At 37.3% G+C, this 16,673-nt stretch overlaps 1 protein-coding gene across 5 annotated transcripts in view; it reads left to right on the top strand.

Moving 5' to 3' along the window:
- HMCN1 (hemicentin 1) overlaps positions 1-16,673 on the top strand; it is a 482,162-nt gene that overhangs the window by 322,945 nt on the left and 142,544 nt on the right. For all 5 annotated transcript variants that reach the window (XM_036234516.1, XM_036234517.1, XM_036234518.1 and 2 more), the window contains 10 exons: positions 2,498-2,692; positions 3,644-3,774; positions 3,938-4,085; positions 6,061-6,187; positions 8,690-8,844; positions 10,621-10,899; positions 11,427-11,708; positions 12,398-12,506; positions 13,449-13,618; positions 14,797-14,951. In XM_036234516.1, the coding sequence (XP_036090409.1) occupies positions 2,498-2,692; positions 3,644-3,774; positions 3,938-4,085; positions 6,061-6,187; positions 8,690-8,844; positions 10,621-10,899; positions 11,427-11,708; positions 12,398-12,506; positions 13,449-13,618; positions 14,797-14,951 (1,751 nt within the window). The remainder of the gene's footprint in view (positions 1-2,497; positions 2,693-3,643; positions 3,775-3,937; positions 4,086-6,060; positions 6,188-8,689; positions 8,845-10,620; positions 10,900-11,426; positions 11,709-12,397; positions 12,507-13,448; positions 13,619-14,796; positions 14,952-16,673) is intronic.

Genomic DNA, 16,673 nt, shown 5'->3' with positions numbered 1-16,673 from the left:
CACCTGTCCATCCTTGTTATGATACTTGGGCATAATAGAAACTAAACCCGCTCTCAAATAACAGCTCTCCGAAGAGGTAAAATTCCGTCACAGATATTTTATTTCTCTCGGTGGAAAGACTTTCCGTTCTCTCAGACTTGCCTCATCCAGGATGTTTTCCATGCAGCTCGTGCTTTTTCCTGTCACTTCTTAGTTCATTCTGTTTTAACAAGACTGCTCTTTAAGATGTGGCAGCTGGCGCTATTCAGAATATTCCACGTTTATCTCACCTAGTTGGAAGTATACATTAGGACCATCCCCTTGTTTTTTTCTGGACACATCTCTTCTGAAAACCTCTTTTCTTAGATTTATCCTCGACTGGTCATTCTACAGCCAGGTTGTAACTCGGCCCTCTGAGGTTTATTCAAGCCCCTTCTCTCCCTGAAATCCTGGGTTTTCTATCCACCGTGCTTCCTCTCAAAATATTATTAACATCTTACCTTCATGGGGGGCGTGAAAGAGGCACTGTCACTGTCACCCTTATTCCAGATGCCCAGTAGGCGATTAAAGACGTCCTCTCTTTCACATGTGCCTTTATCCGCAATGACTCAAATGGGTTTGTGGCAGTTCTGGCAAAGTCCAAACAGCCTGCTTCCCATCGCCTCCAGGGGGGCTCCATGCTGCTGGTTCCGTTCCTGCTCCCACAGGTGCCTCTCAGCCCTGAAGGCAGCAGCAATTGAAGGTCCTCTGAGCTGCCTCTGCTTCTGTAGCAAAATTTTGCATCTCTCAACAGTAGCTCACAGCAATGATTGTTTTCTACCAGCATTAAAAGAGAACTTTAACAAGCTTTTCAGACATCAAAAGAAGCCTCATTAGCTATTCCCAGAGCCAGCGAGGGAGGGAGGCAAAGCACGGGGAGGAAAGCTTTAGAAGGGTTTAAGTGTAGGTGAGTGCTGTGGGCGCTCCTGCCGCTGGACCCCTGCCCGTGGCGCTGTTGCCCCTTGCTCTCCACTTGGATTCCTGGCCCCTGTGCTGGCTTCTACATCCTTTGTCCCTCTTCCAAGCTGTTTTGACTTCCCTTTTCCACTTTGGAAAACCACCTCTTCCTTGTCCTCCTTTCTCGCCTGGGATATGATTCTCGAGTTTATTTAAAGTAGCTAAGTGCCTTTTCAGTATCTTTTGCAATGAATTTAATCTTGTCTATGGTCATTCTACTATTTACAAATTAAAGATAATGTAACTTATTTCTTCGATCATTCATTTACTTTTTCATTTATTAACTCGACAAATGTTAATTGAGAAGTCTGAATAAAAATCCATAAAGGAATGAGCAGGTGTAAAAAAATGAGGAAATGATCAGACCTCTTTTTCCTGTGACAGCGTAGACCACTGCAGTTCGTCAGTCTTATCTTCTCGTCCTCATCAGTCAGTTTTACGGTCAACACAGTGAAACAGGCCAATATTTTGCTTTATTTTTTTTCATAAATATCATTTTCATCATCACTTTTATAAGTCCTTAACTCAGTTTGCATTCGGCTTTAATGACACGTTTGTTTTCCTGCCATTCTTTTGTACTTATCTTTAATTATATGACCATTCTTTACTATTTTTATTATCCTTTAACATAAGATAATTAACAATGTCTTTTGCAATTGTTCATTTTTACTTAATGTGCTTTCTTTCTGTCTTTATAGGGATTAAGTAACTTTTAAAGTGCTTATAAGACTGCCTGACACATTGGGAAATAAATGCATTCCTAGTACAAAGTTAACGTTTGTCTATTTCCAGTATGTCCTGTAGCTTATTGTGCACCTCGAGATGGTTTTATCCTTTGTCTTCACAAGCACATCACTTCTGTTCACTCTGTTGATCATAACTAAATCCAGGAAATTAATTCTGCTCATTGCTTTCTCAATTCTCTTTTCAGTATAAAAAGTCAAGAATTATTCTGTTGTCTTGTATTTAACAGCATGAGAGCTCCAGAAGATACGGATAACAGAAATTCCTCACTTTTACTATATCAGGCCTATTTCAAATGTGAATTATAAAGCACTATTTCTTTACATCATTTATGCATTCTGTTTGGTTGGGCAATCATCGCGTTGCATTCCTACGATAGCGTCTTAGTTTTGCTCTTCCTTTATTTTTATCCCCAAACTCTCCCCATATCTAGTCCATTTGATCAATATAGTCTTTTTCTCTCCCATCAATTACCATGAACTCACTCAAGAAAATGCCTTACTTCCTATACTATCTTCTGAATGTCTTGATAAAAATAACTCCAATCAAACTCTACACTAGAGAGCACAGACCTCTTAAGACTAATCAGGAATTAGAGGTACTAAATACTAGTCTTTTCAAAATTCCATGACAGGAGAAATATCTTGAAAGTAACATTGTACATGAGAGCACAAATTGCAGTCATAAGAAAAACTTTTTTCTCCTCAATATACTTACATATTTATAGTGATTTTTAATTTTGTTACAAAATATCACAAGGCTTTAATTTCTCTTTTAGGTACCCCCAAACCAACCATCAAATGGTTACGGAATGGCAGAGAGCTGACAGGCAGAGAGCCCGGTATTTCTATCTTGGAAGATGGCACGTTGTTGGTTATTGCTTCTGTTACAACATATGACAGTGGAGAATACATCTGTGTGGCAGTCAACGAAGCTGGGACCACAGAAAAAAAATATAACCTCAAAGTCCATGGTAAAATGACGTAAATGTGCTAAAATTGTATGATTGAATATGTGACATTTTCAAATTATTATATATGTTATTTTCTCAATGTAAATTCAAATGATAGAAAAGGATACATAGGCAAAAGTCTCATGGCCCTGAGCTGGGGCATCTACTCATCCTCCACAGAGGCAAAGAAAGTTATTCATTTTGCATGTACGTGTGTGTGTGTGTGTGTGTGTGTGTGTGTGTGTGTGTGTGTCTTCCCAGAGATACTTATGCATATGCAAGGAATGAATATATATTTTATCCTCTTTTTATGTGTAAAAAGGTACACATATAGGAGAACACTATATCTAGTACACTGCACCTTGTCTCCATCACTAAATAATCTATCTTGGGGATTATTCAGTACTCCTAACTCTTATTTATACCTACATAGCATCACATTATGTGGTTATACCATGATTTACCTAACCTTTCTCCATTAATGATAAATATTTACATTGTTATCAGTTGTTTGCTATTATAAGTAACACTTCAGTGAAAATGACATTTGTCATTTTGTCAATTTGTCATTTTGTGATTCTGTAGCTTTTGAAATTTGATGGATATTGGCTTCCCTAGACATTGGGCAAAGTTCATTCCCATCAGGAAAGTAATGAGCACCGTGTGACATGCTAGGACCCTAGCGGTTCGTATTTTGAGTGATTTGTGGAACAAACAGGTTCTCCTTTAAATTTACTGTCAAATTTATTCTCAATTCAAAGCCCTGAAATACTAATTGAAGTAAAAATCCAGAGTTACTTTTAAATATATTGGTTGAGATGTTTCATTTTATATTACAGCATGTGCTTAAATATAACCAACCTTTCTAGCTATCACATACCTCAGAATTTATTTTAAAAGGCCTGTGAAAAGAAACTTTATAAATCATATTTATTGCAAAATTATCTAGTCATGACTCCTCTCTTTTTCCAGTTCCTCCAGTAATTAAAGATAAAGAACAAGTAACAAATGTGTCCGTGTTGGTCAACCAGCTGACCAGTCTCTTTTGTGAAGTTGAAGGTGCTCCATCTCCTATCATTATGTGGTACAGGGATGATGTCCAGGTAAATGCAGAAATCCAAACATGCATAACTCCTTGCCTCTGCCTCGAATAAACTGTGCAGATGTGACTTTCTTATTAATAATACTATAGAAATTTTACTTCAGTGTTTAATTATGCGTGTATGTTACGATTGGAAATAACGCTGACCATTTTGGCCCTTAAAGGTGACCGAGAGCAGCACCGTTCAGATCGTGAACAATGGGAAGATATTAAAGCTCTTTAGAGCCACTCCAGAAGATGCGGGAAGATACTCCTGCAAAGCGGTTAATGTTGCAGGCACCTCTCAGAAGGATTTTAACATCGATGTGCTGGGTAAGGAAAACATTCTTTTGAAGACCTCCAATTAGAATGCATTTCTTATATAGGATAGAGCTAACTGTTTGAAAGAGTAAAGAGATAAAAAGTAAATTGATAGAAGAAATAGCCTTCATATCATTTATCATTATTTTTGTCTTCAGTAGTAGTTAAACAGAACCACATGATACACAGAAAGTTTAAAGGTATTTATTATTTATCATACTGGGAAGTCTATGGGTATTTGACACTGTCTTGTACATAAAATAGCAAATTATTACCCTTGCCAGTTTCTCCAGTTAGGCATTTTCTGGGAAGTAACTATACAGGATGATGCAGAGTAACACTCATCCGTGCTCTCGATGTCTCCTGAAGCTGCTAGATTGTACTGAGCTGGGGAAGAGATAATCCATCTTCCCCTGCATTCTAATTAGTTCTTGTGACTAAATCATCTCTGGGCTGATTCTAATTAAGAGGGGAGAATTCTGAGAGCAGGTAGTTGCCGTGATAAATTAGGGTATAAATCATTTAAAAAATTTTTCGTGTAATCATAAATTTAAATTTTTCTAATTTTAGTGTGTGAAATTACATTTGCCAATTTAAGTTTACAATATGATAAAATGACTGCCTCTCTTTTCAGTATTTTTCTTATCAAAATAGGCATATGATTTGTTAATCTGGGGTGGCAGTCTGGGAACTGGTGCCGCATTAAAATTAGCACACGTAAACCGTAAACCGCTATAACGAAGTAATCCCTCTCCCTAGTCTTCCCAAAGCCCAAAGTTCTTTGCATTTCCTCTACCGAAATTACCATCATTATATTTAAGTATAGCTACAAAAACAAACTACCTAATCCTTTCTATTATTAGTCTCATTGGCATTATTTCTCTTGACACCGATTTACCTGGACTTCTTTCTCTGTGTGCAGATGACTCCTAAATTTTTATCTTCAGCTCAGACTTCTTCTCTGCACTCTAGTGATATAGATCTGATCTTCTCCACAGACTCTTGACTCGAATGTCTTAGTGGCATTGCAAACAGAAAGGTCTCAAGGAGCACCTGTTCTGGTCACCTTTAGTGACCCTCTCACAGTGACCAGGACCTCCATTCTGGCACTTGCTTCTGCCAGACCTAGTATTTATTCTTCCTACCACCCTCTCTCCAAATCCTTAAATCTACACCCTCTTAGGTCTTCTTCCTAATTCTATTTAAAATTTTTTACTCTACTCCATTTCCACTATGAAAGTGTCATTTATCGATGTAATAGATCAATGTGATAGCCTCCTAACTGCTCCTCTTCATCCACTCTTTGCCACTGGAATTTACTCTTCATTCAGCAGCCGCTTGTGGTCTTAGAACACATCTGATCACACCCTTCCCCTACTGAAACTTTCTTGCGGCTGGTCATTGCTCTGAAAATGAAGACCAAACACCTTAACATGATGCGAACAAAGGATTAGAAGGTCAGGAAAGTGTATAGGAGCTCGATATATGCTTGATAATTCTGAGAATAAAAGCTAGCATAGTCAAAATTGTATCTCATATCCAATTTTAGCACAGGAACCCTTTAAAAGAGACAAGAATAATTGATTTCAAACAGCACTATGGTGTAATATGTAGAATTTGAATATTATAAGGTTGACATCGATTATGGCATTCATTATCTAAAATATATAGCAGTAGCAAATTGTATTATATAAGCATCATTGCTCACTTATATTCTAAACTTATTTTGTACATGGGTTCAGTACTCCTCAATATGAGCAAAATGAGTTTTATAATACCTTAATTCTTTCACATAAATGTCCTACTATCAAGTCTTTCATGAATGTGTTCCGTATTTGGTTTTTGGTTTGTAAAGGGATTATCGTGCGATACTTTGAACAATAAGATCTTGTTGAAATACAATAGAAATTATTGATTATCTGCTCTCCTTCCCCCTGTTCTTTTTCGCTGAGTCATAGATTTTCATGATAAAATGTCTTTGTTCAAGTCCCACCCACCATAATAGGTGCCAACTCCCCAAATGAAGTTTCAGTCATCCTCAACCATGACACAACCCTTGAATGCCAGGTCAGAGGCACTCCCTTCCCAGTTATTGGCTGGTCCAAAGATGGCAAGTGAGTATCTTTTCTGTGTTTGTTACAAGGGTCCAATTGATAGGAAATAGATGTATAAATTCATATATGTGGATTTTCTCCCTCTTAATTATTTTACTACCCAGAGTATTATTAAATGAACATGAAGGAAGAACAATATTGTTCAAAAAATGGTCTCAAAGTCTTATAATACTTTTTCATTTTTATGAATTACAAAGTCTCTTTATAATTGCTTGTAATTTGTTTTAGAAACATAGAAGAATACAAATTTATTATAAACTTAAATAATCTGTCCACAGGCTCAGAATAAAAAATGCAGGATGCCAAGACAGAGATAATTTTGGCTTAACATAGAATCGTTTTAATTATTAAAAATAAAATGTGTTTATTTTGATTTAACATAGAATTGTTTTAATTATTAAAAATAAAAAGCGTTTATGACAGCAAGGTGGATAGTTAAGCTAGTTCTATATGTGGGCAAAAAGGAACAAACACAGAACAACAATTAGATGTTTTCCATACTTCAAGTTCAAGGACTGCTGAGTTTTGCCCACACTGATATTTCTTGTGAAAGCTTATTTCTCACAGCATAGCCACGGTTCATGTATTATAGTTTCTGAGAGCAGCCGTATAAAGACCTAAGGAGCAAAGAGTAAAGATTTGGAGTGTGTGAAATACAGGATTGTATGCAAACCTTGAACAAATCAATAAGAAAGACAACAACAACATAGAAAAATGCATGCAGGGTAGGAAAAGGCAAGTAAAAAATATACAGTTCAGCAATAAAATGTATCGAATGGTGCTCACCCTCAATAGTTTGCAGAATGTAAATAAAAATAATACAGTTTTGTTTCTCACAGGTCAGATTGGTGGAAATAAAAAGGTTTGAAAGTATCAAGTATGGCTGGAATGTGGGAAATGAGGATACTGTACTCTTCCAGGAAGGGTACATTAGTGCTCTGAAAGGCAGTTTATTGATTCCCAATCAAATTTGAATGTTCACGTGCTGTAGCGTAGCAATTACACTTCAGTATCTAGGAGCGGGAAGCGGTCATGGTCAGACTCGTGCAATAATAGTCCCTGCAACACTGTGATGGAGGGAGAGAAAAAACTGCCTGAAGCCTGCCATTAGGAGAGTGGGTAGATAACTTAGGCAAGGCTATACTGTGAAACACCGTGTTGCAATTAAAAAGAGTAAGATCAAACTACGTGTGCCAAAAGTATCTCCATAACTGGAGTAAAAAGAAAAGTAGAACAATAACATAATATCAGTTATGTAGGAAAACTTTAGATTCCTTTGGAATCATTTATGGGTGAAAATGTTTAGAAAAAACATACAGAAGAATACCGGCCAAATTGATAATGGTGAGAAGTCTAGAGAGGAGACTCACTTTAGGGGTAATACTTACCCTTTTTGTTAGTTAAAATTTTTATGTTACTTACATTATTAATAATCGATAAAAGTTTTGAAGTTATTTAAGTTTAAATAGCATTATCAAGTATACTTCAAGTACACTTCGTTTAAACAGTTAAAATGCATTAAGCTAAGATACTTTATTTTCTAAGTTTTTGAGAACTTCATACAAAATGTCATACCAAGAAATAGTAAAAGATGCTGGAAAATCAAATGTGTTTTCATTTAAGTTTGTAGTCCGACTAGTGGCTTATTACTATAGCAATGCATCTAATTATTTATCACGTGGCTGAGTCACTACAACTTTTTAAAAATGAGCCGTGGTATCCCTAAAAGAAGGTCAATGGATTTTATGACTCTTGGGATATAACGACTTTAATAACCATGATATTTCAAGTATGAAGTAAAGCTACTGCCAATTATATAAAGTGAGTATTTTATAGTAGTCTGTAAATAACTCTGTGTAGTAGAAAAAGACTTCCTTTACATCTATATATGAGTTGTTTTTGGCATAAATGTCTTTCAGTATTTATGATTATAAAAGCATTCATTCTTATTACAATATGTACTTTTTGGAAAAGTTGGCATGATCATTGCCTTTAGTTAATAATAACCATCCCTTCTACTGTGAATACTTTTCCAGGTATTATAATGATATTGGTTTAACAATATTACTTGTTGGCTTGAATCTCCTATACGCTTGGTTTTTCTTTTCTAAATAATGATAGAAATTTTGGCTATGCAAACCAAAAACAGATAAACAAACAAACAAGCAAAATAAAAACGGAAGAAGAAAAGGAAGAAGGGATGCATGAATGAAGTAAATAATGACTCTGCCGAGTTTCTATTACTGTTCAACAAGTAAAGCTTGAAATGAAACTTTTCATCTCAAAGTGATAGCATCTAACTTTCATTGGTAAAGTGGTTTAATAATATCTTTCTTCTGAATAGAAGTATTAGTCACATCATTGTAACATTTTTAGATTGATACTGAAAAATTCAACTTGGATTCGTATTTTTAACCTCTTATGACTTCATGACTTTTGTTGTGATTAATAAGAAAGAAAACATAGAAAAATAAAAATGGAATCAAATTTTATATTTTATAGGCCTGTATTTTTGGGAGATCCTAATATTGAACTTCTAGACAGAGGACAAGTTTTACATTTAAAAAATGCACGGAGAAGTGACAAGGGACGCTACCAGTGTACTGTGTCCAATGCAGCTGGCAAACAAGCCAAGGATATAAAACTCACTGTTTATAGTAAGTGTGACTTTAAGCTTTTTATTATCATCGATTCTCAGTATAAATTGAAAAGCAGAGTTTACTCTAATGTTAACTGCTCTTTTATTCATAGTGAATAATTGCGAATGCTACTTTCTTTAGAAGGAAGCCTATCTTCATATGTTTTAGGCTAGAATGTCACATCCAAATTTAATGTAGTTTATCATTAAGCATGGATTTCTTCAAGTGGTCACGTGGTTTTCGTATGATCTCACTTAAGAAGTCAGGTATTTCCTAATCGGTTAGTACATACATAAATCAAATGTCTATATCCTTAAAGGAGTAAAAAAAAAAAAAGAAAAAAACTATAAAGAATAGAGGTTCATGACATAGAATGAAGCTGATGATATGCAAACAGCTCAGTAGTCCTATTTTCATTCACTGTGGCATTTGGTAATATTTTAAAAGCCTTCATGTCTGTGCTCTATTTTCTCCCAGCTAAGTCCCAACAAGAGACACACAGCCCTCATTTCACTAACATTATCAATACCCCCTGCAGAAGGTGACTGTCAGAGTTATTTTACTTTTCAGGCACAGAACCACAAAGAAGGCACATGAACGTTATGTTGTAGACGCAATAGAAAGGCATAGAATTCAATAGGTCATTTATATTTGTTTCCATCAGTCCATATTGATATAAAAAATTATCGAATAAATAAATAAATTGGAGAGGAGAGACAAACCTTTCAAAGAGAATAATTCCAAATAAATTACATAGATATTTCCCTCTCAAGGAAGGTAGAACATACACATGGGCTGGGAAAAGTGGTTTTTTTCAAAAGAAAGTGGGGAAAGAGGGTAACTCTACAGTGGAGAAGCCTGGCAAAAACTACCTCGACCTGAATGTCAAGGTCAACATCCTCAGTGATAAGTAATGTTGACAGTATGTACCCCTAAGACGACGTGATGAGAATAACACTTTACCTCTGTGATCTTCCTCCCAAAACCCAGAACCCCCATCCAGCCATAAGAAAAACATTCCACAGAATATCCTATTCTACAATAAAATGGTGACTAAGTAATATGAAAAGGCATTAAATTCAGGCACATGCCATTTGATTTCTTTTAAATTGTGGCAATTATCACACCATCCTGGAATGACCACATTCAGTTTTGAACCACTTGGGTTGATTTTCCGTCTGCAGAGTCCTCATGTGCTGTGAGAGGCCAGGCATGTGGTTGCAGAATTATGGAAGATACACATGTAGCCAATTAGATGAGTAAAGTTGAGTGCCTGAGGTCTTGGCAGTTCTTAAAAAAAAAAAAAAAAAATGTAAGAAGCAAAAGTTAAAGATTCCATAGCTACTACCACCACTACTAGAACTAGTAGCTAGTTCTGAAAGCACTTGGACCGCTAGTCTTTCTTGGGCAGAAGGCATGAAGATGTATCACATCTGACATTTTTGCTCCCTCAGCCTGATTTCAAACATGTCGTATCTACTTTAAGTGGGGTTTTGTTTTGTTTTGTTTGTTTGTTGAACACAGCATTCTTAGTACTATCTTATGATCTATTGGGCTTAGATGAACCCCTGAAATTAAAGCTGTGACTCTGCTTTTACTGAAATCTGGATCCCAAAAGGGGGACGGGGTGATAAAGACGAACAAAACAGGAAATTAATTATCAGTAGATAAATCACAGACTTCCTAATTAACTTTATATTTACTTTAAATGTATTTTGTTAACAACTCTAGCATCTAAGATTTTGATGCAGATGCTGAAGCTCAAACTTGTTTCTGCTCTGAAATCCTTTGCAGTTCCACCGAGCATTAAAGGAGGGAATGTCACCACAGAAATCTCAGCCCTGATCAACAGCGTCATTAAACTGGAGTGTGAAACGCGGGGACTTCCACTGCCTGCCATTACTTGGTATAAAGATGGCCAGCCAATCATATCCAGCTCACAAGCACTTTATATTGATAAAGGACAATTTCTTCATATCCCTCGAGCCCAGGTCTCTGATTCGGCAGCATATACATGCCACGTAACCAACGTCGCTGGAACCGCCGAAAAATCATTCCATGTGGACGTCTACGGTAAGGAAAACGTACATGCTTTAGCTATGTACCTTTCTGTCTCTGCTTTCTAATATGCCATTTTCCTGTCCATTCATGAATGAAGTCCTGGTGGGTTTGCTTATTTTCAGCGCATGGGTAGGAATGGGAAGAATTCGTCCCATGATTTGGAAAAAACATTTTAAAAAGCTGCGGTCAGCGAGAAGTGGTCCATTCATTTGGCCAACCATTTGCCCGTGGCACTTGGAGCAGCCACGCCATTTGGTTTTTATGGAAAAAGTAAAGTAGTTGTCAGGATAAGATCATTCTCCACGACTTGCCCTTTGGAAGCCAGACACAATATAATCGAGTACCCCACGATATTTAAAATAGTGGCAGACCAGCCGAGTCAAGGAATTCTTTCGTCAACAGCCTAGAGGAAGATGGGCACATGCAGGTAGTTTCTGTCTTCAAACTATGTGAGGAAAGCAACAACATCAACAACAAAAACACCTTTATTTCATTAGGTTGCAAAGAATTGCCTGAAATATTACTTTTTTTCTACGTAGTTCCTCCAATGATCGAAGGTGACTTGGCTGTGCCTCTGAATAAGCAAGTGATTGTCGCTCGTTCGCTGACCCTGGAGTGTAAAGCTGCCGGCAGCCCGCCTCCAGTTCTCACCTGGGTAAAGGACGGTGTACCCGTGAAAGCCAGTGACAACATCCGCATAGAAGCTGGTGGGAAGAAACTGGAAATTACGAGTGCCCGGGAAGTCGACCGGGGACAGTATGTGTGTGTGGCTACCAGTGTGGCGGGAGAAAAAGAAATCAGATACGAAGTTGATGTCTTAGGTAAATAAGGAAGCCCCAACTGGATTCTCAGATTCATAGCCAAACCTGACTAGTTTATTAGATGCTTTTTTTTGGTCATGAAATAATAACACTATCTTAAAGAAAGTTTAGTTATCCATTTAACTCCAGACTGCACGTTACCGAAAGGTAGATATCTCACCTGAGGCCCAGGATCTAAAAACGCGCACATACATCTTCCACTGATGTGGACAGGTGTACTGTATCTGTGAGTTCACAGGTGCATTTTACCCCTGGTTGCAGTGTGTGATAACATGCTCTTCTGTCACAAACACTGTCTAGATTATAGGAAACTTAGTTTCTGGGCCTCGAGAGGTCACCTTGCAACCGGGAGTCTCTGCTTCTTTGTAAGTAAAAGATTTTTGTCTACGGGTCTAATTTTTGAAGTTCTCTTATTCATATGAAAATAAGCAACATATAACAAAAATTAACTTTATATTCAGATGGCATCAGCAGCACTGTAGTGCTAGATTAATTGAGAAAAATCCACAGTTTGTCGAAAGTATGTTCTTCTATCCCGGCAAGTGTGTATTTTACATTCTAAATCCCTTTCAGGTACCAAATTGCTACGGTACCAATGTTCTAAACTGCAACTTAGTATTGCTTAAAGGGATGGTGACTTTTTTTCCTGTATATATTTCATTGCATGTTATATCTCTGTTGTTTTCTAGTGCCGCCAGCAGTAGAAGGAGGAGATGAAACATCTTATTTCATAGTGATGGTTAATAACCTACTAGAGCTAGATTGTCAAGTGACAGGCTCTCCCCCACCAACTATCATGTAAGGGTTTTGGTATGTCTTCTAAATACCTACCACTTCTTTATTTGAGTGTTTTAGAGCTATTCTGAAAGAGATTCCATGTCACTTAAGAGTTGTACGAAATTACATTCTTTATATTCCTCTTTTAAAAGATATTCTATATACAGGGCAACTTTTACTTTATACTCACAAGGTCCTTAAATCTGCTCAGAGAGATTCTATTTACACTCTTAGAAATTACATTTTAAGTTCATAGAGATAGACTACTAGGCACTTTATCTGTTAGATCTTCCTGAGGCACTGAAATAGTAAGTGAGTGACTAAAAAGACAGCTATGTAGCAGACACATTGGGAAAATAGAGTTAACGAAATATTTTTACCAGTTCTTTGTTCTCACTCCTTCATTCACAAAGCATCTCTTGAATACTTATCTTTCATTTCCAAGGTGCAGTGGGATATGCAAAGGGAATAAACTGTGTTCACATGTGATTATAAAACTATATGGAAAGTGACAACTCATAAGAAATGAAAAAAAATGTAATATTATGTAATTTCAGGGTTTTATTTTGTAGATATTTTAGGATTGCGTTCATCTTGCTAGTTAATATTTAAACATTTGAAATAAATAATATTTAGGAGCATTTGCCCTAAATTGATAGAGGAATAAAGAACTCAACACATACTTACTGGGTTCCAGCAACATGCCAACTTCTGCATTAGGCCAGGTTTTCTTTTTTTCTTTTTTCCCCATTTATAATTTATTTTGTGAAGTAAGTAAATAGGAAATTATGCAAATACACAATTGAGAATTTATATCTTAACATATGTATATAAAAATCTAACAAATAAATTTAGTTCCTCCAACATACACACACACACACACACACACACACACACACACACACGAATTTAGTTACTTATTTAAAATACACATCCAGACTTCTTTTTGCCTTGCTTCTGTAGGTGGCTGAAGGATGGCCAGCTAATCGACGAAAGGGATGGATTCAAGATTTTACTAAATGGACGCAAACTGGTTATTGCTCAGGCTCAAGTGTCCGATACAGGCCTTTACCAGTGCGTGGCAACGAACGCCGCTGGAGACCACAGGAAAGGATTCGAAGTGACCGTTCATGGTATGCTGAAGAAGGGATGGCAGCATTGCCTTTGAAATCAATTTGTGCATTGTTTCGTTACGGAACTCAGGTTGTAGCTCCGGATGAATCTTGAGTTGTGAAAAGTAAAGTAAAGAATGTGAATTTGAGTTGAATAATGGTAGATTTTAAGTCGCTGTACTAACACAGAGGCTCTCCCTAGAGATATCACGTGAGCGAATACAGATAGAACTTCAAGGTTAGCAAGCGTATTCTGCGCTGAAAGCTGGGGTCTGAGGAGTGAGACCACATAGGGTAAAGGAGGCAGGCAGCCAGCTCCAAGCAGAGGGCTTAGGTCAGCATCGAAGGATTTAGCCAAAACCGAAGGGAGTGCGACCAAAGGCGTTTCCAAGAATGGAGGCCGCGGATGTCATGCGAGACCCAGGGCACGCACGTGCGTTCGTAAAACCGGCACAGTGGTGTTAGCACCACTAATCTAGTGACAGGAGCAACTTTCCTCCAGGATATTATGTGTCTCACTTGCCGGGGGACCTTGGGGAAGGAGGGACTGGAACGAGAAACTGGAGAGCCGCGGAGGTGCCTAAGAACTTCGTCAGCTTCGTTTTCCCTTCTGTCTATGCAGGCTGTTTTTGTTTTTGTTTTTGTTTTTGTTTTTTTTTATTGTTTGTTCCCCCCACCTCCCTGCTTTTTCAGTTCTATGCTGGAATATAGCTTTCCCGTGCCTCAGTTTCCATTCCAATTTCTGAGAGAGAGAATCCAGCAGGGCCTGCTTAAATCAAGTTACCATCCTGGGTTCCATTGGCCTCGCTGGGGGTAGAGTCGTGCACTGTAAATACGGGTGCTGGAAACTCACTCTGATCTAATGAGGAAGGGAGGGTCAAAATAAATCAGGAAAACATAAAAGGTGCAAGCCAAACATACTTGTGGATTGCTATATATACATTTTACTTATTCTTTGGATAATTAGAGATCCGTAGTTAAGAAATAAATAATCACTGAAAATGTAAATGAAATGCATGGGATGAAATTATTTATTTATTTTTCAAAATAGAGATTTTCCCTTTTAAAAAAATTCGTTTCAGGTATTTGCATACAGGTTTCTTAAGTGTGACCCCACTAATAATGGTTTTTGTTCCCTCCCTTCCTCCCTCCCTCGCTTTCTTCCTTCCTTCCTTCTTTCCTTGCTCCCTTAAATCTAGTTCCCCCAACAATCAAATCCTCAGGCCTTTCCGAGAGAACTGTAGTGAAATACAAGCCCGTCACCTTACAGTGCATAGCCAATGGCATTCCAAACCCATCCATTACGTGGTTAAAAGATGGCCAGCCAGTGAACACTGCCCAAGGAAACCTCAAAGTAAGTATAAAGATTGCTGAGCCCCAAATGAGAAAGCTCCACAGATCTTCCCAGAGTTATCACTTTCTTCTTTCTTAATTATACATTTTCCTGGACCGATTTTGCAGAAAATTTTTTAAAACAAGATATGTTTTCTTTAGAGTTTTCTTAGAATTTAACTTAATATTTTGATTTGAAGAATGGAATTAATTAAAGACTAATAACTTTAACAATTATATCAATATTAATATATTGGTTGGTATTTTTAGCATTTTGATTTGTGCCTGTTTTAACTATTGAAAAATGATGTTTCATGGATGAACAGTGTCCATAAATACTAAGTCCTCAGAGTGTCCTCAATTTATTCACCATAGATCGAGATTAAAGTTACATCTACATTAACCTAACTGTAATAAGTTTTGAAAACCATATTTTAACTAGTTTATAAGCTTCAAGATGGCTGAAACTCAATTCCTGTGAATAAATTCACTCTGTATCCTTCACACTGACTATAGTTTCTGGCATATACCTATACCTCAGTACATATTTGTTGAATCGATAGGTAGACAGACAGACAGAGAGACAGATTTCAAACCTAGATAATCTAAATGATGCATTTAAAAGTCCAAATTAATAGATATAGCTGCTAGAATCAAGTCGATTGACGACGTGGGCTTGAACTTTGCTTGCAGTAAGTTTTGAGGGCTGTGCTGAGTTCTTTTCCTAGTATAAATGGTGGCTGTCTGCGCCTTTATTGTTTTAATTCCAAATCCGATGGATCTAATCTTCGGCTAAGTATGAAAGTTTTAGGAAGTAACCTTCAAACGTGCAGTACAAGTAAACATTATTTACCCGGATAACAGGCATATTATCACATAATCATACAAAAGTATAATTGCAAACCATAATGAGTAATTTTAAGAGAAAATATGAAGAGTTAAGAGAACAGATGAGGAAAGCCTTTAAGCATGAGAGTAATTTATAGAGAGAGCCTGAAGAATATGTGGGAGTAAATGGGTGAATTAATGGAAAAGAACCGAGTACCGTATTTCAGAGATGAGCAGGGGCAAACGAAGTAAAGGAAGTGACGGCTCTTGAGAACCTAAAAGCAGGACAATGGAGTGAGGAACAGAGAGCAAAGACGAGCGTATTAGGGGAGACCAGAGAGCAGGTAAGAGGCATTTAGGTAATACTAATGGTTTCATTTTTACTACAAAGCAATGGGAGATCTTTAAAAGGTTTTAAGAGAGGAGAGAGCTGACCAGGTTTGCATTTTATATGGTACCCAGGCCTCTTTTGAAGAACGAATTGAAGGATCAAGAGTAGACATGTGGAAATTAATCAGGGCGTATTTGTGCAGGCGAAAAAGATAGAAATTTGGACTTACGTACTGGCCTTGGAGATGAGGATACGTGGCTATATTTGAGAGTTATTTATTGGTTAAATCATTAGGGCTCAGCGACCGGTTGCTTGTGAAAGGTGAGAGAGAAGGAAGTATGAAGGAAAAGCTGAGGGGAAACTCACAGGAATCAGACCTCACACGTGCCGCATAGGTTGCCATGTCACCCAGTGAGACAGGAGACTGGAGGAGGACAAGTTCAATGGGGAAAAATCTGTGATTTGTGTTTTAGACTTTTAGGGGTTGAGTTGATTTTGAAATAAACTAGCGAAGATGTCAGGTAGACTATTGAATATGGTTTTGGAGCTCAAAGGGGAGGCCTGCCTGGAGATCTTGACATTTGA

This window comes from Rousettus aegyptiacus, unplaced genomic scaffold (assembly GCF_014176215.1).
Source record: "Rousettus aegyptiacus isolate mRouAeg1 unplaced genomic scaffold, mRouAeg1.p scaffold_m13_p_17, whole genome shotgun sequence".
Classification (NCBI taxonomy): domain Eukaryota; kingdom Metazoa; phylum Chordata; class Mammalia; order Chiroptera; family Pteropodidae; genus Rousettus; species Rousettus aegyptiacus.
Note: the sequence above shows the minus strand (reverse complement) of the source record. Positions and strands in the feature narration are given on the sequence as shown.